The 24,941-nt window shown below is 34.6% G+C and overlaps 1 protein-coding gene across 1 annotated transcript in view; it reads right to left on the bottom strand.

Moving 5' to 3' along the window:
- ADAMTS20 (ADAM metallopeptidase with thrombospondin type 1 motif 20) overlaps positions 1-24,941 on the bottom strand; it is an 82,775-nt gene that overhangs the window by 18,703 nt on the left and 39,131 nt on the right. The window contains exons 13-28 of the mRNA XM_005519525.3: positions 24,736-24,917; positions 24,503-24,639; positions 23,259-23,376; positions 19,618-19,713; positions 18,220-18,386; positions 17,981-18,110; positions 16,775-16,901; positions 15,879-16,089; positions 15,251-15,415; positions 14,327-14,491; positions 12,580-12,702; positions 11,600-11,707; positions 10,379-10,543; positions 9,857-10,147; positions 9,324-9,485; positions 7,721-7,897 (exon numbers count right to left, since the gene is read on the bottom strand). Of these exons, the coding sequence (XP_005519582.2) occupies positions 7,721-7,897; positions 9,324-9,485; positions 9,857-10,147; positions 10,379-10,543; positions 11,600-11,707; positions 12,580-12,702; positions 14,327-14,491; positions 15,251-15,415; positions 15,879-16,089; positions 16,775-16,901; positions 17,981-18,110; positions 18,220-18,386; positions 19,618-19,713; positions 23,259-23,376; positions 24,503-24,639; positions 24,736-24,917 (2,524 nt within the window). The remainder of the gene's footprint in view (positions 1-7,720; positions 7,898-9,323; positions 9,486-9,856; positions 10,148-10,378; positions 10,544-11,599; positions 11,708-12,579; positions 12,703-14,326; positions 14,492-15,250; positions 15,416-15,878; positions 16,090-16,774; positions 16,902-17,980; positions 18,111-18,219; positions 18,387-19,617; positions 19,714-23,258; positions 23,377-24,502; positions 24,640-24,735; positions 24,918-24,941) is intronic.

Genomic DNA, 24,941 nt, shown 5'->3' with positions numbered 1-24,941 from the left:
GATGTCAGATAACAACCATACTCTTTGCAGCTGGTGGAAAAAATCAAAACCAGAGCCCTTGAGATTCCACTAAAAGATCATCTACAGAATGTCTTTTATTCATTCCAGTTAGATTTGTGAGTAAGTCTTAGTTTGGTCTACCTTTCTGACATCTCAAATACTATCCATTTCTCCAAGTTCAGAACAAATAAAAATGACCAGGTCCTTCTTTGAAAGACCCATCACATCTTTCCCCCTCAGGATGAGCACCACTACTCTGCCCATCACTGCCTAAAGCCTGACATCTTTTTTGAGGCCAGCTGCAGAGCATTTGAAAACCCGACCATGCTTGTGAGCAGAGCAATGAGTTACTATGCTCAGCCCCCACTACCATGATACTCAGGCTTCACTGTGCTGTGTATTCCTAGGCTGTCTACATCTCATAAATTAGCCTGAGCTTTTCCAGACAGCAAACTTCTCTTTGCTTTACCTACATGACTCACATAACACAATTAGATTTTCAAAAGAGCTTTTAGCTATTACATTAACAACGGATTATGGAGATGTTAATGTGGGTGGAAATTTAAAAATAATAATCCTATTTTCATGAGTTCTCATTCAACAGTGGTGACATGTATTTGCTATCTCATTTACCTTTTCCTTTATAGCTTCCATTTTCTCTCTCAATTGCAGTAAAAATAGAATTGTCTAGTTATTCTTCCTGCCATAAGTGCTCTTGATTTGAGTCCTCTTTGTCTGGCTACCACCCGAGGAATCCAAGAGGTGCTTCCTCTCAGTAGCCATTTGGCAGGCTCAGCTACCTCACGTGCAGTCTTAAATTTGTCATTGAAGGTTCTCCATGAATCTCTGCTAGAAACTTCACCATCAGCCTTCATTCAAGTAACATTGAAACTGTCATCCATGTATGTATTAAAACAATGAAAAGTATGATCAGCTTATTAATTGCTGGGAGTGAGAGAACAGATAAACTACTGTGTTCAGCCAGCATTCCTGCAGCAACTTATCTGGTATGTGTACCTTTTATCATCTTTCAGTTGAATGATAGCTGCAACAGACAGATGGCTGAGACAAATCACAATTAAAAATACAGAAACATTAGTAAATTGAAAAAACAAAACCAAAAAACCAACATCCCCAAAAAACAATTCTGCCTTACCTTTCGTTCTGAAATCAGTGAGCTAGACTCTCACTAGGTCTTTTTGGAAATCTAATCTACAAGTGTAAATTTGTGTCAAATTTACAAAATTGCAGTCCTGCTCTGTGCCTTTGATACCTTCTGCAAGAGTTTCATATGGGCACTTTCACCATTACAGCATTGCAGATGTCAAGTTGCTGACTTGGCCAGACTTCAGCAAGATTCATCTTTCTGTACCCCAGCCATGTAGCACTAGTAACACTTCTAAGAAATTACATGAAAGCAGCAGCACTGGAGACAGTGAGTGAAGTGCAAGCATCAAGAAATGGACACAGGAGATCTTAAGGAAATCCACCATGAGAAAAAGAAATTCAGGGGGTTCTCTCTGTTTCAAATAAATGGATTCAAATAAATTTCTGGAGACATTTTTCAAACAGTGGACAACAGAGGTATCTGTGTCCATCCAGCAGCTGTGTTGAAAAACCTCTATGAAAACCAAACAGCAACCCAAAATTAATCCGTTTATTGCTTTCAAAAACTGGACACAGGTTAACAGACTGTATCACAGGCAGCTTATTCTCCAGCCTCCTGTGAAGCTGGGGGAAGCCAAATACATGCACAGGGATGACATAATCTGCACTCTCACTGAAAAGTAACTTTGGCCCCTTGGGAGGGATATTTTGTTCACAGGCTTTCAAAATGAAAGTTGGAGCACATTTTTATTCTGTTATCTCTGGGTGATCTCTGTTACGGAAGCTACATTTCCACAAAAGGGTTGCACAGTTAAGAAGCCTTTTCTTGTAATATTTTAACTAATTAAAACTTCATTTTATTATCTTAAGGGTCTTTTCAGTTAACCAGTTACAAAAGTAAGTAGACATAAGACAGTTTTACAACAGTAGATGAATTAGTTTCAGGTGAGTTTGCAAAAATCTAAATATGAGCAAAAGAAATGCTGGATCCCAGCAAGTGCAAGCTCTGATTTATCATTTTTAGTCATGTTAGCAACAGCAAAACAGTAGCTCAGAAATTAAAGGAATTACAAATACATGAAATCTGTGTGTCTTTCTGCTCTATGAAAAATATTTCACATCACAGAAATTTTTTTCATTTTATTAAAATCTAAGATTTTGTATTTGATCTTTAAAAAACTGGAAATACAAAGCAATAAATGCTGGCACAATATAGTATTATCAGATTTTTTTTAAATTTCTCAGAAGCATAGAAAATACAACTTTTTTTTTGGCACGTAACTAAATATAACTTAAAGAATTAACATCCCCCCCAGTTTATAATAAATATTATTTTAGCATGAAAATATAAGTATCTTTTGGATGAGAAATGCAACATTTTACCTACCTTCACCAGCTGAAATCCAGTTTACTTTCAACCTACACCACTTTTCTGTATATATTCAATTTACTACCAATATTTCCAACATTACATTTCCTGTACATTAATATGAGCAGGCATGTAAGATTCTGAAGGACTGATTCAGCAGGAAATGTAAGTGTTTAATCCTGCTGTCGCTGAAGTGAAAGGGCCATAGATAGAAGCATGCTAGAACATACACTGATAATAGAGCAGCCTGTCTTAGTGGAGTCACCAGTCTCCCACAATTACTGGTTTTCAAAGAAAGGACTAAGAACTTCAGCAATGCAGAGCTACAGAACATATTGTTCATTTCCTAACCCATTTCAGGTAATAAAAATATTTATGTATTGACCCTCACAAATATTTGAAAATGCTAATACTTTAATATATATTTAATAACTTTTAAATCTGAGTTCCAAAACCACTTTGAACCAACATTTATGAGTTCTGAATTTTCAAAGCTACCACCATGCATACAGCAAGTTCAGAATGATTTTCACAAGGATCTGACCACCTAGAACCCTTCAGATTTTCTGAAAGTTCTAATATATACACCAGCAGCTGCACATTTCTTTCATTCTCATTAAATGGCTTTATGTACTTAGGCATGGTATTACACATCACCTGTATCTTTTCCCCTTTCATTATATTCTGGTTGTTGGGGTTTTGTGTTTGTGTTTGGTTTTTTTGTGTATGTGTGATTTTATTATTATTACTATGTATTGATTTTATTTTGACTATGTCCCACTCTTACTTGTCCTCTTTCTAAATGGAAGGTCTGAAAGTTCTGCAAACCTCTTCCTGCCAAAAGTGTTTTAGGAATGTAAAAAAACATGTCTTTGAGGTTAAGAGTTGAGCATTATTTTATGATACTCATTCTTCTCTGTGTTTTGTCACTAAGTGGGAGAGGACTGAGCCACAAAATTACAGCTCCAGCAAAAGATTTAGGAGGTAGGATCTTTTAGCTTTACCATCAAAGTCTATATGCCAACTATCCATTTCAGTCCAGCTGGTCAATGGCATCAACTGCTGCTTTTATCAGTAACAGTATTTTTTTTTGTGTTCATATATAAGAGCTTTCCCCAAGAAAGCAATGTCACAAAAGTATCATATGAAGTTAATTTCAACTCACAGGTTAAAGAAAACCCTCACTTTCAGCAAAAGTGGTTAGTACCTGTCCCACCCTTTATTTTTTAAGGGCTATAAACATTAACATTCCTTAATAAAGAGCACAATAAACACAAAGCCACACAACATGCATGAAAAAGAAGGGTTAAAATGCAACTGTATTTCACAGACACAAGTGACAGTCATTAAATTAAATTATTACACATACATTATAACTTATTATTTAAGCTATACAGGCAACATAGCACCAAACCGAAGAAATTTCCTCTCGATGAACATTACTCAAATATTTTCTTTTTGTATTTTGTAAACAATTATTTTCTTTCATTTTAATCAGAATGACCTTAAATAAAATTCACTATTCCAAGTCTGTTTTATTATTTGGGCAGTGACATCTGTTATCAGTTTTCTCTGATAAGGCCCCCCTCCCACTTCCAAAGTTTTAAAAAATGAATAGCAGATGCTAACATCAAGATTTCAGGCAGTGAGATATTAATTTAATGTGCTGTATTGGCAATGAGGTATTTTGAAGTTCAACATTAGGCAGCAGCAGAAGTAGAGGTAAAAAACTGAAGGTGGTTTTGAAAACCAAGTTCACTGATTCTGAATTCCCTTTTAATATAAAAGATTATTTTTAAAGATATAAATACTTTTTACACATTAGAAAAAGTGAATGAAGGCACTTATCATACATAGCAAGAATTTTTGCATTAAAATTAATACAAATAAATATTTCACTTATGCTAGTTTGGCCTGCTTCTGCTCCTGGAGAAGTCAATGGGATGCCTGGCAGTAACAATACTGGAAGGGAACTGGGACTATTTTTAAAAAACAGATTTATATACATTAAAACTAATAGTAGATTTCTTCCACTACTGCAAAAACAGAATTACATCTAAATTATTCTGAAGCAAGTAAGTAAAAAACTGAAGCACTAGAAAGACAGCCACTTTAAAGAGTTTTACATTATGTGTCTGAGGGCCAGTAAAAAATGGCAATAACACATTTCTGAGACTTCAGGGTAACTTTGAAAATAATCCATTTTTTTTTATGACTATTTTCTCTGAAATCACCAGTAATATTTACGAATTACATACAAATCCTAAGACTGAGGAAAATAAAAATAATTAAAATCCTTATTTTATAAAGATTTCAGACAAACAAAATATAATTATCTTTTGTAAGGAGCTATCTATTCTTTCTAAAGAAACAAGAAGGGATAAGAACCAAACACATTTCAAGTTGAGACTTTTCTGGTTAAAATGTTCACAATGAAATTGGGTAATTACCAATATTCATACAAGAATTGATTACCCAAATGAAATACAAAGCTTCCAAGGTAACATCAGCTGCTACCACCAACTGCCTAAGCAGAAACCTTGTCATTTGGTGCCTGGATCTTCAAGGGTTTTTTCAGGCACTGAAAAAGTTCAGGGGGCCAAAAATGAGATGAAATTCCTAAATTTATCAAAATTCTTGTTGTTGAAAAATGTGAACAAACTTTCCTCACTATGCAAAGCCTGAAGATAAGATGAAGAGCTTATTCTATCCCTCAAGTGTAATTCCTGATCAAGCTTCCTAAAATCTTTAGAAAATATATAAAAATTAAAGGTACAGACCTTTGGAATTTGAGATTTACCTCACATCCACTTTGACAACTGCAGAAACCAGGAACAGAGAGTACAAGCTTTTAAGCTCTGTGAGGGACATCTCCAGTAGTGCCCTACAGACACTATAAAGGGCAATAGCCAACAGCTGCTAAACTGCAGAAAGCACCTACCGAAATTCTGGTTTTGAATAATAAACTGAACCTTCCTTGCAAGGGACCTTTTGTGCATTTACAAGATATGTTTTGTGTTAATTATGTTGTGTAAAATCAATCAATAACTATAATATTAAAACAAATGCACTTAGAGGCATACTGCTAAAATTCCTCTGTCTATATAGCAATAGCTAGCAGAAGTTAGAATCACAGAATCATGGAGGTTGGAAAAGACTTCCTAGATCAACTACTCTTGCATCACAGTTTTTGCTTAGGTTTTGACACTGGAATCCCAGTAGTAAACACAAAAGCTCACTTGGCACAGAAATATTACTCAATTCTTCTATGAAAAACATAAATAGTTATTTGTCTGGTTCTTGCAATCTTATAGAAAAGGGGGTAAGTGCAGATGTGACAGGCTTGAGGACTTCAGCAGCCAGAGAGCATCTAGTCATTAACAGTTCCCTCTGTAAGAGCATATTTTATGCCAGAAATGTGTAAGATAAGCAGGGCCATGATCTATTGCCAAACCAACAGATCACTAGTCAGCCATGGCTAAACAAAGCTGTTTGTACTAGGCTACAACAGCATTCCTGTGACTAAAGCTTTTATTGCTCCTTCCTAACAGCCATCCTTAATCAATAAATTTTTCTCTGCTTAAACAGCAACAAGGAACAACTAAGTCTCTGTGCTGGCAGCATTCTAACTAGCTAAATTATTAAAACGTGACAGTATATTCAATATGTGACCCTGCTTTTACTTCCTGAATCTGCTATGTTTATTTCTGCAGCATAAGATAGTTTGATGAAATTAAATCTTTTATGGCTTAACCACAGAGCTTGCAATCATATATGAAAGAGTCCTCTCTCTAATAAATAAAATCCATTCTAAACTTAGTTTTTGATAGATTAAAATGGCTTCTTATGTCACTTGAGAAATATACCAACATGAAAATCTTTAAAAAACTAAGCCATACATTTACAATACAAAATCTTTATATATATTCAGGTAATCTATTAATGTAGGGCAAATTTAATTACTCAGGGAACAAACAGGTTGTGAATAATTCTTGATCTAAAAGGAAAACAAACATTGAGTTCAAAAGCAATTATGTGCTGAACCCTACTTGTCCTCTCAGTACCTGATGAATATTAATTAGTGATTCACTGCTAATTATTTGGAAAATGGCTAAATAAGATACTCTGGTGTGTGCTAAACACAAACCCTAAACTCTGCTTTGCATAGTGGAAGAAGGAGATAATTGTGGCAAACCATTAAATCAAACTTACTTTTTACAGTCTCTTTGCAATAAATTAGAATAGCTTATTTAAACATTAGTAATTGTTATAGATGAAATCAGACTTTTTTTTTTTAAATGCTGCCATATTAATTCAAAGAGACAGATTACATCATTTTATTAATAAAAAAAACAGAATAAGTGCTGTCCCAGACCATCTCCCAGGGATGTCAATGACAGATTTTTTGCTGATTTTGATGGAACCAGAACTGGGTCCAACCTCCTTTGATTGTCATTATTCCCCTTAGAATTTAGCACAATAATCAATATTGTTGTCAAATTCACAGCTTGGGAATTATAATGTGCTCTATATTGCAGAGCTTGCTATGATTACTTCAGTATGTTAATAATCTGCTAGTGGCAATTTTAAAGAGTAATGGTGATTACAGTAGGCATTTTTACACATTAATAGACAGTGACATGTAGACAATAGCATATTATAGTTACATACATAATTATACATAGATAACTTTAATTAGTCCCTGTTTTAAAACCACTAATATAAAGTTTTATACACAAATGTACAATTAATAAGGAGTAAAATGTTTGATGACAGAGTATAATATACATGGATGTGAGTTATTTTATACTTAAATATACTATAGGAAAAACATTATGCATTAAAAAGTTTAAGGTGTTTTTGCAAATATAAATACGTAGATAATACTACAGTGTAATTTACAGCAAAAACTTTTAAATTTAAACACATATCAAACTGTAACCCTTCCAAATGGAACACCCATTAGATGTCATCAGTTATGATGATTTCTGGTAATTTTCAAAATATTCCCTATGATGTTTTACAGAGCATGGTACTATTCCCACTGAAGGAAATGACTGCTTCTCATTTAATTCTATGACTGCAGGAAGAATTTCTTTATAAAACTACATGGCTATATTCCACATGCATTATTATTTCACTGTTATCAAATAAAATAATGACATAAAATCTTTTAAAAGACAAGGGGAAATAGAGTGACAGAAGGAACAAGAAAGCAAATAATATTATTGAATGCTATCGTACCGATTTCCACGGTCCCCGATGCCAAGAAACATCACCAGGGCAAGAATGCACATTACACTGTGCCATGTTAGGTGGCTTGTCTAGAATTTCACAGTTTTGATCACCCAGCATTTGGCCAGTGGGAAGCTGACAAATCACCAGTCTTGTCTTTATTCCATCTCCACAAGTCTGAGTACACTGAAACACAAAATTTTATATGCAATAGTTTTATTAACAGTCACCATATACCATCAAACCAGAAGATGCAGCAATAATCAGTGTATCATAATATCTATTATGTCTATTTCCATATTCCCTGGACACTATTCAAAAATAAGGACTTAAAGTCTAATCTCATGTAATCCTCTCACCAAAACCTTTACCAAACTACATTTTTATGGTTTATCAAGTGATTGTCTGCAGAAAGTCTCAGTTTTACAGACACTCCATCAAGGAGAATTAATTATGAGAATAAATGTGCAAGTATTTCTCTCTCTAGTAAGAGGAAAAGATGGAAAATTGTCTTAAAAGTAGTTTTCCCTGCCAGACAGTGACAGAAAACTCAGATACTGGGCACACTTCTACACAGTCCAATTTATACAGACTAAGTGTAAAATACTTATAGGATTTTTTATACTTATTTTTTTTACAGTTTGCCTGTAATTCTTTGATACCAGTTCTCATTCCTAATGAGCTCGTAAAACCAATCTGTAATAGCTGAGACCTTTTTATTGCATTCTCAATGATTCAAAATTAGAAAAAACTGCATCATCTGCGTGAAGTGTATCCCAAGTCTATGGCTATGGACAGAAAAAAATATGACATTTAGACTAACGTTTAGCTAAAACTGCCCAAAACAGGGGCAAAAAAGGTAAACTAAAAAAGTCACTCAACAAATTTTTCTTCTTTTTTTGAATCCCAGTAACTGATTTTCTAAAGTAATAAAAGTGGGCAAGAATCACAAGAGGTTAGATTAAAATAAATGCAAAAATAACCAGCTTTAGCTCTTTCTGTAGTGTTTGAGCAGGACTGTGTGGTCAAAATATGACATCACACAGCACAGTGGAACAATTCTTTGTCCAATAACATAACATATGTCATCAAAATTTTCTAACCCGGGCACAACTTTTAGACCTATCTCCATGCTTCTAATTTGTAACTACAACCCAGTCGCTGCTACTACTTGCAGTAACTGTTGTTATTACCTATGAAATTACATGCAATAAAGTTTCTCTATGGCTTCTTTTTTTTTCTTAGATGAGCTATTGCACTGGGGTTTTTCCACATACAATCCAGCTTTTTGCAATGGAATATAATTTTCTATGTCTCAACGTACATGCTGTACAACTATATGATTTTGTTGATGTTGTATATCCTTAGCCTCACACAATACTCACTTCTTTTGGATGTATTTTTACATTACTCATATTTCCACTACAGTTCTGGACTTGATCCAAGAATAAAGTTTAGATAAACAGGCTGAAACTCATTCTTTTTGCATTTTAAATTCTATTAAATAAGGAAAAACAAGGTGTTCAGTTTCACTCACAGCCACATAATTATGTTTCTACTTCTAAGCTTACATGGTAAACAATGCTCCCTTTTGTAAGTGAAAAGCTCTTACTTCTCCCCAGTTCCCAAAGTTCCACTGTGGGCAGGGTCCAGAATCACAGTGTCTTGACTCTGAAGGTTTTGCTGCCTCATCACAGTTACTGGCACTTCTTCCTTCCTCATCTTGACATACTACAACTCGGCGGTGAAATCCACCTGCACAAGTACTAGAGCACTACCAAAACAGGTAAACATACATTTTGCCATTACATGATCAAAGAAATGCAAAATATATTGGTTAAAACAGCTAGGTTTTAAACTTTAACTTTCAAAACTGAAATTTTTAAATAAAAATGACTACTATGTGGAAGTATTTGAAATCACAGAAAAATTACACCTAGCATTCAATATATTCTGAATAACAGTAAGAACAAGAATAAAAATAGTTTTTAAAATGAAGGTGCTTCTCTTTTGACCAAATCTGTACTGCAATAACATTTCTAGAAGTGCTAACACACACATTACAGAACAAGTTAATATATTAACTTAACTATAATAATAATAATTAACTTATAATTAACAAGTTAATATATTAAAATTTCTTACTGCTCCCCAAGGTCCAGTTCTCCATTGATATCCTCCCACAGATGGATGGTTCCACTGGTTTAAGTTGTCTTGTGGAGGGTGTATTGGGAGGTAACCTGTTTCTGGAAAACGGTCTGGATGGTCATGTATTTTTGGAATATGATGATGAACTGGTGGACATGGTGGCATGTTACATTCTTGCTCCTTAGGAGGTCTGCCTTCAGGATCACAGTAATTCTCATTAATTTGCTGATGGTAGTTGACACAGATGACTTGTCTTGTTACTATTCCACTGTCACATGTTACTGTGCACTGACCAAAAGATTAACATAGTGCTTGTCACAGAACACAATTAATAATTAATAAACAAATACATTTATATTTACTTTTGAAAAGAACAAACATATACTTTGCATTTTCAAGGAATGCAATTTCAATCACAATTGCAAAAAAAAACAAAACCCCAAACTCTCAATTTTTAAACAGAGACTTGGCCAATAATCTAAAAACACACATTAAAAAATTCTTACAATTAATACTTACAGGGGACCAATTTCCAACTTTCCACTCTCCGCATGGGCTGAAGCAGCTTGAAATTTCAGCTGGTCGTGGTAAATGAGCACACAAAGATTCATCTGCTATCTCTCCACGAGCATCTCTACAACTCACATAGCGAGCACGATCGCCCTTCCCACAGGATGCAGAGCACTGTCAGTGAACAATTCAAGGTCATCACACTTTAGGAGACTAAAACAAGATCATGCAAGCATCTAAAATACTAACATAGTTTCTGTTGGCTTGGAACTGAATTGCATGGCCTTAATTCTCGTGAATCATTTCAGTATATATAAACAGCCAGCATTTAAACTATAACATGGCATAATTACACAGTTGCAAGTAACAACAGAAACATCAGTTACTTCCAGGACACTTCAGTTGTTACAAAGGGATGCAATATTTATATCAGCTGTTAAAATAAAAATTGATATTAACAATCAATTTCTCACTATGGTTTGTATTAGATTCCACTGAGCCCCTTCTGATGCTTTTATAGCTGAGAAGTTAAAGGTGGATATAATGAAGAACTGAGTAGCCTCAGTTTATGCACCCTTTACTGCTATTTAGTTAAAATAGCTGTGCAAAAATATAACTGATATATAAAAACTGCATATAAAAACATAATATGCTTTGTTAAATATCTCAAGGGATTAACAGACACGTCTACATTGTATAGATAATTTTAAATTTTCACATTGCTATCAAGTAAAACTGATTTTACTATCTTTTATTATGAAAATAAAAACCCTGCATTGAAGAAAATTTATGTAGGAACTGTTTTACTATTGCTTATTTTACAAAAAAATGTTAAATTAGACCTTTAAAGACTCCAACAATTTAGTATTACTATTCACATAAAAGATTTAAATAATATTTTAAAATCAAAGATGTTCTCCATATTCAGAAACTGATAAATTACATTCAATACAACACTTCCTACCATACAAAAGTACTCAGAATCCCAGTTCCTAGAATTTTGCTTTTTTTCCTATTATTTTTCATGGTTGAATTTGAAGCATACAGTTTGCTGGAAGTGTCTATCTGCTCCTTAAGAAACAGTTTATTTTCTTAATAAAGTATTAGAACTCCTTTTTTATCTATCCCAAGTAGTTTTCAGGCTGAAAAATATATTAATGAAAGCTTCATGGAAAAATGGGTGAACGAGTGGAGGACTGCTCTGCCAGGTGTGAGTGCTACATTACATACTGGGGTCCATGATCCATATCTCCATTGGGTCACTTTCCCCACATGAACTAGAGGAAGTGAAGTAGTCCATAATTTTGTATTTTCTGGACAAGAGGGCAATTCACATTCCTGTGGGGGGTGAGAAAAAACAAAAAAGCATTTGAAATATACATTTCAAAAGAGCCAAATGTAAAACAAATGGCTAGCATTAAATAACATGTAAATACCATCTTTTACATTTTTTCTGGAATTATTCAAAGACTTTTCATTGAATTGCTTTGCTCTGTTTTAAATAGAGTGTCAAAGAAAAATTATTTGATCTTAAAACTGCATTGGTAATAACTAATTCTATTGGCACTTTGATAAAAGAACAGTTTTGGCCAACTTGTTGGAGAGAAGGAGCATAGACATTACAGTGTCCTGCTTCAGAGCCACAGGCAGCACAGAAGGACCAAGCAAAGACAGTGGCTGTGCTATCCTGTGCTTTATACCTTCAGCTACTGAGTATATGAATTTACTCAGTTTCAGTCAGTAGCCAAAGGTACCACAAGTAAAAATGCAAAGGATACTCAAACCCACTGTTTTCACATCTAAGCAGAAATAAACTATACCAATTAACTGGCTTTTATATTTAGAAGCCTAATAAAGAAGCCAGCTGGGGACTATTTATTACTCAGGATGGCAAGCAGTGTCCTTACAATATTCTACATGTTAGAGCTTCCCCCACTGCCAAATAATCACAGGCCTTTGGATTCCTTGAAGTCATATACTCTAATCCTTCAATCATATACCAACTTTCAAACATCCAGTCTTAAAATTTCCCTTCTTTTACTTAATTCCCTAGACAAAATTTGATGTTTGTGAAGAAAAGCATAGAGTTCCAGTAGTTTTTTCTCATTTTAGAAATTATTTCCTCCAAGTTCCCACATAGAAAGTGGAAGTAGAAAACAGTTGTATTCCTACACTTTTGACAGAGAAGTAGAGAGTATTTTTTAACTTACTTGAGTGTCTCTAGGACGAGTGGCAGCATTGCACTCCCTGTCGTCGTTCAGAATAGCCCGGTACGTCCCAGTAACACATTTGACTGCGCGCACCTGGTATCCATGTCCACATGTTACAGCACACTGTTGAAGGCAGAGGTTTGATACATTTGTAATAGGGCTATTTATAATCAAATTTAATTTTTAATTACATTTTCTACTTTTAAACTCTTTCCAGAATGAATAGGAATGACTACTGTGACAGCGTTAACAACCAGTGTCCATAGCAGACCAATGAACAGCACTTGTACAGGACAAAGGCTTTCTCTTTCCCCTTTTCTATCTCCTGCAATGAGTAGGAGGCTGGGCAGGAACATTGCCAGAACAGCTGACCTGACCTGATCAAAGGGACAATCCAAGCTCTATAATGTCATGCTCAGCAATAAAAACTAGTGAAGAGAGAGAAGAGGAGGGGAAAAGGAGGAGTAAGGAGTAGCTTCAAATGAACCATGAACTGCAGCTGTTAAATAAATGTCTTTCTCTTCACTATAGAGTTTGATCAGTATGCACTCAAAGAAGCCACCTAAAACATCAGATGGCTGAAAGTATGAGACAAATCCTATCACTATAAATGTTGTGATTCAAGCACAAGTACTTGTGAAAACCTATTTGTGAATGGCTATTACCAGGTGGTACAGTGTAAAAACTGCAATGAAAAGTTCTGCTCTAGTGACATAGATTGGTAAATTATTTGTACAAGCTATTTCAGAAAACTATTTTTTATTCATAAGAATTCTATCATGGGACTGAATTAATTTTTTATTTAACTTTTACATTTAGCTTGTAGAAATGGAAAGTCATCACCAAAAGTGATCATAAGATTACATTATGTTAGATAACAGTTTGGTTGTCTCTAAGGTAAAAAAGTAAAAGGAATGTCTAAAGTAAAAATATACTTAATTTCCAAAGGTATATTTATTCTGTATTTTAGTAACAGGTTGTGTGTAAAAAGATAAAGACCAGCTGCTATTTGGTTATGATTTCCCATTAACGTCCAAGAAACACTGAATAATCTTCTGTTGGTTTGAGTAACCTGATCTTATAAAAGCCACATGAAGTTGAGTACCTTAGTTTTTTTAAATACTTCTCATTCATTTACTGACAAAAGCTTTCTTCACAAATTCACTTTTTTCTTTTTTAGCGCTTTAAAGCCACTCTGATTTACATTAAATGAGTGCCACATAGGAAGGTATTTTTCAACAGCACTTTCAGATAAAGAGATAGCAGATCTTTTATCACTGAAGGTAAAAACAAATGTAACAATAAAATACTAAGTATTTTCCCCTATTACCAGCATATACATTTCTATGATTGATTAAGTATATTGTAGATTGAAGACTGATCTATATTAATTGAAGCAACCACTTGAATATGCCCATTTACCCATAAATATTTGGTCTTTTACCAGTGTTGTTCATTTGAATAGTTTGCTACCCTCATTTTCATTCATTCTGGTGATGTAATACACTGACATGCAAAACCATCTTTGATACTAAGGCTCAGGATCAATTACTATTTTAGGCATTTAACTTATGTATAAATGTTCCTAAATTAGAAGTTAAATAGCCAATAGGACCCCGCACACATGTGAATCAATGCAACTAAAACAACTGCTTAAGATTCAACTAAAATGTACAAGAAGTATTGTTTTGTGATTGCTCATAGCCTGAACTATAAAACAAGAAGCCAGGAATCCTTATGTACTCACTGATCCCCAAGGCCCTACTTGCCAAGAAGCACATTCATGAAGTTCACACGGTGTTACTGACTCTGGTCTGTCATTTGGGTTACAGAAATCATCTCTCAGTTGCTCATCATTAAGTTGGCACCAGATTTGACGATGCTTCATTCCTTTGCCACATGTCACAGGACACTGTGAAATTATTATAAACATCAGTTTGCAAAGACAAGAATCTGTATTAATGGCTTCAATTTCTTTTAGTAACTTGTTGAGTTTTAAAAATCATATAAATAACAAAAATATTCCGTGAACCTAAGTAGTCCAAAGAACCCTATTTTTTAATTAACTTTTAATTTCCTTTTAAGTTCTATTCAAATGCTAATACAAAGAAATTACTATTAAGATTCTAAAGCTACAAATGATGAAAAATATGTGCAATGCAGATCATTTATTTCCAACACAATAATAGCACATATATCACAGCTTTCACTGGAAAAATGTTTAAACTGTCCACAATTCTATTATATCCACCTAAACTGTAATAAAATTAATATAATGCTATTAAAAAGTTTGCTATATAGTTATCATTGCTTCATAAAAAAGAAAGGTATGCAAATTATTGTAATTATGGTAATTAATTTTTTTTTTGTATTTGTATTAAATTAATAAATATTTGTATTAAAGCAATACATTTGCTTTACTTATCTTCACTACCTCATTTTAGTGTAACAAAATTAAATAGAAAAAGGAATTCTAGGAGTGTTTTACAGAAGTTCTGTAAGTTCATGCCATTTGTAGATGTGTGATGTATATCAGATAAATCATAGGACTTCAGAACATTCATAACCAGGTGGCTCAAAATAAAACAAAACCCCTAAACACTTAATGTAGCTTATTTTAGTATCAATGACCAGGACCAAATGTACTTTAAGTTTTATGCAGTTTCATTACCTCACTCCAGTCAGTAACTGACCAGCTTGGACATACAAATTCATTACAACTCTGTGTCACAACTCTTGGAAGCTCCTGGCATTCTCTGTCAGGAAGATGGCGACCCAAGTTGTTCATACAAAAAGCTTCTCTGGTTCTGACACCTCTTGCACAGCTCCTGGAACACTGTGGTGTATAGTTATGAAACAGAAAACAGGATAAAATAAAACCAGGCAAAAAAACATTACTATGATTATGCCAGACACAAGTGTCCTCCATTTAATCCACAGAATGCTAATATGTTCATTTGAAATAAATTCAGTACTTTGTATAATAGTTCCAAGTCAAAACTCTATGGAAGAACAAAATCAAAATTGCACAGAACTAAATTATTAAGACTGTAAATAAAATATACCAGATCTTTACTGCTGACATTGAAAACCAAGATACAAACAAGCTATAAATTCTTACAAAAATGTAAGGTAGTTGCTGAAATATAAAGGTTGGTATTAGCTGATTCTACATATCTGTATTTGTCAAACATTGTTTCCTTTAGTCATTAAACTAAAAAATATACAGAGGAATAAAAATTTGGTATGGATGGTCACCAGAACTATAATGGTACAATTATAAAGTTTTAAATCTGTACCTCTGACCATTCTGTGTAGTGCCAACTTCTTAACATACAGTCACCATGGCAAGGCTCTCTGGCTGGTGGTTTCTGCTGATCAGCACAGTACTTATCATCCACTGGAGCACTGAATCCTCTTGCAGTAGAGTACTTCATACAGTGGATCTCAACAGACCGATGTCCTGGGCCACACTTTGACGTACAGTCACTTTTGCCAACACTGTGCCACCTAAAATGACAAACTGTTGTGGAAAGCTAACTATGCTCTGAAAAATATGACCATGGCAATTAAAACACTCAGAGAATGTACCACAAATTATAATGTAAATATAGTTATCCATTTTAGGGAACAAATAAAACTGTAAACTCTACCTCATGACTATTTTCAAAGCAATATAAAAGAATTTGACTCATAGGCTTAAAATAACTTTTTTAATTTAAAGGATCTTTTGTCTTAATCTCCTAGGTGACTTTGAAAAATGTAAACTATAATTCTAACTCTTCATCCTCTGAATATTTCAGTGTGGGCTATCTTGGAGTGCAAAAACACAAGTCTGTTTCAAATTAGTTCCGGTTGTGGGTACAATTCTGATGGAAAATGTATTTAATGCAGCAGCATAAGATTTTGTGCCAGAATATATAGAACAGATTCACAATTCTAGCATGAGATTTTGTATTTTACCAGTAAAATTTAGTGAAGTACTCCAGTTCTATGTGGAGTTGAAGGTGTAAATATTATGTATAAAGCCATTACACCAACTGATTTGAGGAAAACAAGGAGAGATGGGAAGGATGAGGAAGGTAGAGTGGGATGGGGGACAGAGGATAAATCAGTCTGAATTGCCTTGTTTCAATGTCAATCAATAAAACCACATAAGACCACAATACCTCAATCAGTTAGGAACCTTTTTTACCTTAACTCACACTCTGTGTTACACTCCTCAAAGACACTTGGAACAGTGGGTATAAGTTCACATCTTTGATCAGACACTACCACACGATCACTTTTACGTATACATGTCATTCTTCTTCTTCTGATACCTTGAAAAAGCATCAAAAGAAGTAAATAAAGGGCTAAAATAAGACTGCCTTATGGATTCCATTCATCATTTAGGAACTGAGATGCCCCACTAACACAAATTGCTGTATACAGCAGATTCTGCACTAACATGCAGAACATGCATCTAACTAACATGCATCTGCTCCTTTGCCCAGCTCATTACATTCCAGGTGGAGAACAAGATTCCCCAGTCACCTTTTCCACCTCCCAGCTGTCCTACAGTGGTATCACAGGATATTAACTTCCAGAGAGCTATAAAAGTGCAATAGTCCATTTACTCAGCAGGCCAAGTATTCCAAACTCATCATGCATGCCCTGCTAATTAACATATTTCCTAAACCACCATGATAACTCAGGCATTGTGATCCTTTCCCTTAAAGAAGCAGAAAATTTTATCACAGGGTACCTAGAAGATCTGGAGTTGACAGCTGTTCTGCTTCTCTAGCACATGAGCATGTATACAGCCTGACTCAAAACCAGAAGAAACTAACCCTCACATATTTTCAGGCTTTTCTAGCACCCAGTAATAGGAATATTTGTCAAAAATCTGTGTCCAAACACTTTTATATATACACAATTCATAAATGCTGTGGCTTTATTTTTATACTGGAATGGCCTAGAGAGTAACAGTTTAAAATAGTTGAATATATCTTTAAACAGCTTCATCCCATGTAGCAGATAATCAAAAAAAAGACAAATAAGTATGAAAGACACCAGACAAATCAGTGATCACCTGGAAATGGTATAACAGAAGCCTAATGAATATTAATAGACACTTTATAAGCATGCATTAGATTTGACTCAACCTGTTTTTTAATAAAATGCTCCTATGTCTCCAAATGTAGGTTTGAACATAGAATTGTACTGCATAAGTACTAAAAATAACAAAACCAAAAATCAGAAGCTATTCTCTCCTTAAATGCTCTGTGAACTTAAAGTTTACTGAGGGAAACAAGTTTTTTCCTTACAAGTAATGGTGAAAAGTGAGGGAACTCAAGATGTGTCCCTTCCTAAATCCCATCAGATCCTTTGTTTTGGTGAAAAAAATTCTTCACAGTACCTTGGCACATCCGGCTGCAGTCTTGCCAGGGTCCATAAGGATCCCATGTAAACAGATCATTTCCATCTTCTATTGGGACATTGAATGAATAACGCACATCAGGGCTGTACAAATTCCCTACACACAAAACCTTGATTGAGATAAAATGATAGCTGATTTTCAGTGAATTTGAACATAAAATTCTGAACATAGTGATCATGTAGGAAATCTTCAAACTTATGAAAAAAGTAAATATGCACCTGTAAGGTTAGTTCTTCTTCAACTCTATCAGTGCTGTTAATTCGTTCTATTGTATTGTTTGAACCACTGTACTCAAAAATGGCTCCTTTTATATTGATTTCTCTTTTTGACATGCTTACAACAAAATTTCCATTCAAGATAAAATTTCCATGGGTATCTGATAAAGCTGTAAGTGAAATAAAATATTGGACATCTATTTAGTTAAAAGGTTCTATCAACAAAACCTCACCAACACATAGCTTTATTTTAGTCAATGTAAAGTTGTATCAAACAGTTCAAATTAATGAATTCAATCCTAATCATCAGTAGCTTTCACTTGAGCAGTGGTCATGGATTTTCTAAGCCATGAATTTTCTCTGCATTATAGTAATTAATTAATATTTGTTCTGCTGAAGGGCTTACTTCAGTCTTGACTTTTAAATTTGGCTAGGTTCTGCTACTGAAGAAGGAAACAATAATTGTTGGTTTTTCTGCCCTATTCTACAGCTCATATTCTTGTATTTGCTACAGCTACTTCTAATTAAGTGGGTTTTAAAAGTAAACTTGAAAATACAAATAAATTATTAGACATTTATGATAGTAACTTAATACAATGACCTATTTGCAATAATATAGTTTAATGACAAGTTAAACATTTTTAAAATAAGATAAAATTTGTAGAACAGGATGCTATTCAGGCATTACTACATTTGAAATGGAAGCTAATGTCAGGGGGAGAGAGTTGTTTCTGGGCAACAGTTGACAAGGAAAACATTTTGAGAATTCTGAAGCTTGCTGGCTAGGATGACAATGGAAGAGACAGAAGGTAAATATGCCTCAATATTTTTTTCAGGCACTTCAGATACTATGTAACTACTGTGAAATAGAACAACCAGGATTTTTCATAGGATGTGCTTATGAATTCTTTGTTGTCTATAAACACTTGCAAATCTATTAGTATGTGGTGACCTTTATACTCTTTATGTCCCAGACATAATAGATAAAGAGAAATATGAGACAACTGTAAAATTTGCTGATGGTCAGACTGCTTTGTTCATAAACAAAGTGTATGCTTCCAAGATTAAAAACAACAAATACCTGCATTATTCCTGAGTTCACTTGTGGTATTCCAATTAACATTGTGACAACAAAGTAAAATATTGACAAAATGATGCAAGGTGCTATAATTCTTATTCTCTGATGAATGAATATCTAAGAACTAGAAATCTTAGCAACATCTCACTGATTTAGATACTAGTTTTCTGAAAACTAGTATCTACAGAGAGACTCATGCCAATGCACATAAAAAAATATTTTCTCCAACATCTTTATCAGACTTCTCATAATATATATCCAGAGCAGATTTCTGTCAAAAGCACAAAACTTATGCATCAATGTTGTACACAGGAGGCTTTTACCAAGGTAGTTGTCATCTTCTGGTTTCCCTGAGTAGCTGTGCTGTCGAATATCAATGTTTGTTGCTCCTTTGGGAATATTTACTACAACATTGTAACCTGCAAATTAATTATATACAAAATAGTCAAGTATTAGTAAATATGAAAATACATTTTCATTTGCAAAACCCTACAGTGCACCAGCAACAACCAATACTGAATGTCTTCACGTGTTAGAAGTGTTAGGTTCTGTGTTCAGATATGTGAATTCACTACTTTACCACTATTATGAGCTCAAACTACTCAGAACAATCCCTGGAGAGCAGAACTACTCTAGAAAGCAGTCAAGTATATCAAGAGGGACTCAGGAAACACTGTGACTGCTCAAAATTTAAACTCTTACAGAAATCTGGGTAAGCCACATAACATGAAATATTGTCATTCCCTGTTTATGTGATTGAGGTAGCTTTTCTCTCACCAGAGTATTTCAAGACAGCACACTAATGAATTAGTCCTAAACACTAAAATATTGCAGTGTTGCAGGTCATATGCAAAAGCAGATACAGTTGTTAAACTAGCCATGCTTGATCTACCTTCTTCTGCTTAAAATAATGAGTGAACTCCCTTCAAAATACAAATGCTTCACAAATGAGTCACCATTTCTTGTAATATATCCAAGTAATATTATGGTAGCCTTGCCACCAGGTAACAAAATAAGGTGCATCAAGATCTCCTTTTTTAAAAAGTCACGCTGCACGTAAACCTAGATTGAAAAATCCAAACATTTCTCATAGATGCTAACCATGAATTCAAAAGGTTACTTACAGCTGAGAAAAACTGAATACAGCAAACATTGGAAATGAGTAATAAATACAAACATGTAATCTGAGGTATTAATAAAAAATTTGATACTTTTTCCAGCTATTTCACTGTGTTTAACAATATTACTGTAGCTTTAGTTGATGCATCTGTGTGGATAAAAATTTAAATGGCAATAACCTTTTCATTTTGTACTGGCTTTGACTGGATAGAGTTACTTTTCTTCACAGTAGCTGGTAGGGGCTGTGTTTTGGATTTCTGGTGGAAATGTTGGTAATTCAGGCATGTTCTAGTTATTGCTGAGCAGAGTTTACAGAGTCAAGGCCTTTTCTGCCTCTCACCCCACTCCATCAGTGAGGAGGCTGGGGGTGCACAAGATGTTATGAGGGGACACAGGGGGACGCCAGCTGACCACAGGGATATCCCAGACCGTATGGCATCATGCTGGGCACATGAAACTGGGGAAAGAAAGAAGCGGGGGATATTCAGAGTGATGGCATTTGTCTTCCCAATTCACTGTTATGTATAACAGAGCCCTGCTTTCCTGGATGGACACCTGCCTGCCCATGGGAAGTGGTGAACCAATTCTTGCTTTGCTTTATATGCACAGCTTTTGCTTTACCTATTAAACTGTCTTTATCTGAACCATCTGAATTTTCTCACTTTTATTCTTCCAGTTCTCTCTCCTATCCCACTGGGAGGTAGTGAATGAGTGACTGGCTGTGTAGTTCCAGCTGGGGTTAAGCCATGACAAATTTCATAATTCATTAACTTTAATCTACTAAAACTATGCCATGCATTTAAATGAAGATTTAATCTAATTACAGGTCCATCACATTTACCAGCTGGGGGCAGCACTGCAATTGCAAATTGACAAGATGCATGCTCTGAATAAATACATGGTTTGGCCAATCTTTCAACACACTGGGAAGAAAACCAAAACACAGTTAAAAAAGCCCCTCATCTCACACACTGAAGACCTTGTGGTAATAGAATGAAAGAAGACAATATATGGGAGGAAACTGTAAACAAAACTGCATAACATGTTGTCAAGGATACACAAAGAGAATAAATCACATACTAGGACACTGACAATGACCATTGTCCAGGAAAGTCTCAGATACTCTAATTTGATGCAACAATAATAGCCAACATAGTAATAATGTGTACATAATTAGATTACCATCTCCTAAAATGGAAGCCAAGTAAATTAGTATTTTGCTGTAATGAATTTTTGATTATTTCTTCACTACTGTTTCCACAGTTACTGACAACATCATAACTGCATGAATATAAGCACACACCACAGGCTACTATTATCAATTCCAAATTCTGCCTTAGTAAAATGTCTCATTTCAGTTTGAAAGGGAACCAAATGAAGTTAAAAGAAAAAGATCAAGTGCACATCAGCATACTTAGCTTGTGATCCTAATTCAGATTTGTTTTTGGAAAATAGTATTTCCTCAGACAATGCCTTCAGTCATTAGCCTAGGGATGTCTTAGACCTCCCGTGGACACAGGATTTTAATGATCAGCTAAGTACAATTTCTTTGCATGGCTGTATTCCTACTTGAGAATACTCTAATAATCCCAAATGTTCAGCATACTGTGTATTGGTATCACTCAGTATTATCTCTTATCTGCTGTAATTCAAGAATCTGAACATAATTTAAAACATTCCACTAACTATGAAACCAAATAATAACTCAAGATTTTCCTCATCCCAAAACATGGGGAATTTTCTCCCCCTCCAACTTCAATTTGAAACAACTAAGTCTGTGACAATGGAAAATCATTAAACAGGAGAGAGTGGCAGTCTTGACCATATTTACATAATGGCAGCTTCACATCATGGTCACTTGACTTGTGACAAATGTGTGTGTGACAAAATTCATGTGCTATCTATAAGCAATTTCTTAGGACAGACACAAGAAAAAAATGTATTTGTATGGGAAGGGTAGCTGTATAATTTTTTTGGTAATTTTCCACGGGTGTGTGCCTTCTGCCAGGGGAAAAGAAAATCCAACAGGATACTTTGCATTCTTTCCTCTTCAGCAGCAATCCCTTTATTCTGTGAAGATCCTATTTGGCAGCTCTCCAGGTATCATTTTCACTTCACCTGTGGTCTCTTTCAGCCAGGGAAGTGGCATGAAGGAGGCTGTAGGCTGATACTAACCTGGAGACTTCTGTCCTCATGTTCTATGCTCTAACTACTTAACTGCACTGCTACACACAGAACTTCACATCACAGAAAAGACTACATATAGAAGAACTATCAGTAGCTCTATTAGAGAAACTAAATCAAATAAATAAGAAATACCAGGGTTATTCAGAGCTTTCTCATTCACTACCTGTCAATGAGGAGGAAAAAACGTAGATATTGTTACCCTGTTCTCTGGAAGGAAGAGGCTCACATTCACAGGCTGTATTTTTCACTCTAGGAGAAAAGGAACCTCATCAGCTGCTCACAACACAAACTTCTTGCTATCTCTTTAAATAACCAAAATGAGACACTGGAATATGTCCTTCAGCTGCAAAGTTTCAGACCAGAGAATGCAAAGTACAAAACAGGAAGCCTTAATCCTTTTAAAGTACTGTTACTCTCACGATTTCTTTTATTTTTGGCTTTGACCTTTGAGAAGATTGATCTTTTTTTCACTTGAATAGGTTAGCATGTCATAGTGTTTGTCTCTTGAGAGGGAGTATGACTGAAAATCAAAGACATCTTTTGTTGATAGAGGCCCTAAAGAACATACACTGAAATCCTGCTTCCTTAAATGTAAAGAATAATTTCTAAGCCATAGTGAAGTGTGCATTAAGATTAAAAAAAGGCAAAACAAACATACCATAATGAGCACTGTTGAAAGTACCTGCAAGTGTCTTACATGAAGAATTATCACCACCACAGATTCCACACTTGTCTCTCCTTGTCTTCGAATTCAAAACATGATCACAGCCTGCTTGCTACAAAAAAATAATAAAAATAAAAAGGCCTTGTGTCACTCAGCCCAATGGAAAACAATGAAAATAAGTAATGTAAACTTCCCACTACCCCAAAATATTGTAGTTCACTGTATATATATAGTCTTCCTTGGAAATTCATTAAAAACCATCAATGGTTTTGGATTCTGCAATGTAATGGCAAAATAGAATGGTGCAATCCCAATACACTCCATATGTCAAGAACTGCGTAAGAATACATAAGAGTGCATAAAGATTTTGTATTAAAAAATCAACATAATTTATAAATTTCAATTTACATTTACATTAAAAGTCTTGTAAGTCTAAAAGCAGTAGTATATATATATATACATGGTCATCAATTCATTTAAAGTCTGTCATTACTGAAAAGAAGCAAAGAAATACACATAGACTGTGCTGGTTAAACTAACATATGCACAATTTTTGTTTATGTATCTTTAATTTCAGGTTTTTTTTTAACTATGATAAACAGGACAACTGTCTGGCATCTCCTTTTTATTCAACCATATAAAAATAAGCTATATATTCTCCTCATTCCGTATTTGCTCACTTTCACTGCAATCAGCAAAATCTCAACAAGGTTTGGCAAAAAAGTCTTGAGTTGTTAAAATATAGCACCTTGCTTCTCCCAACACAATCTTGCAGCAATGCCATAGCTGCTATTAAGCAAAGAGTGCTGAATTGATTTAAGGGTCAGTTCCCCCTGATTTTGCAGTAAAGTAATAATTACATAATCTCTCTACCCTTGGATTTTCTACTATTAATTGTTTTGGTAGCAGAAATACAATGCTAATAATCACATAGCATGCTTCTTGCCTCCCTTTATGCTAATTTTGAATCAGTTTCTCACTCTTCACTTGAACAATATTAACTCTTTCACATACGGGGCTCAATGAGGCAAGACTGTGTGTCTTCAGATTCGACTATATGTTCTTAACTTAATTACTTCCATTTCCAGATCTTTAATTTGCAAGGTAATAAAATTAGCTTAACTGAACTCAGAACACTGTATTTGCAGTAAGTAATATTTATTTATATTAATATTTAATATCTACTTTACCACCTGTTAAAATTGATTTTAATAATTAATAAGTTTAGATTTAAATACCCTGCATAAGCCTTGAACACAAAGGTCATTGGTTTCTGCTCCACAGGGAGTACCATCAGCAACTCTGTCCTTCAGCTGATAGTAGGAAGTTGTTCCAGAAACTCGGCAAAAAAGTTTACAGCGATCTTTCATAGAAACTGGAAAGAAAATCCAAGAGGTTTCTTGTCTGTTTTAAAACTTTATTTAAAGTAGCATTTTCATTGTGTTTATTGAAAAGATGTGTAATTACTTACTACCACTGTATTTTGGAAGCCAGCGAACAGCAGAGGTAAGACCATTGATATTAAAGTGTTTGCCATCAAATTCAGAGCACTGCTGCTCCCGAAAATCTTTTTTGCCTTTTGGACATGAATCAGTGTTACATGATCGAAATTTCATCCTGCGACCAACACAGTACTTTCCTCCATTTCTTGGCCTAAAAGAAAGGTAAATGTAAAAC

The sequence above is a fragment of the Pseudopodoces humilis genome, chromosome 5 (genome assembly GCF_049639895.1).
Source record: "Pseudopodoces humilis isolate 2021_Gansu_Grassland_sample_001 chromosome 5, ASM4963989v1, whole genome shotgun sequence".
Taxonomy (NCBI): Eukaryota; Metazoa; Chordata; class Aves; order Passeriformes; family Paridae; genus Pseudopodoces; species Pseudopodoces humilis.
The sequence above is the reverse complement of the archived record's forward strand: the minus strand, read 5'-3'. Positions and strand labels throughout refer to the sequence as shown.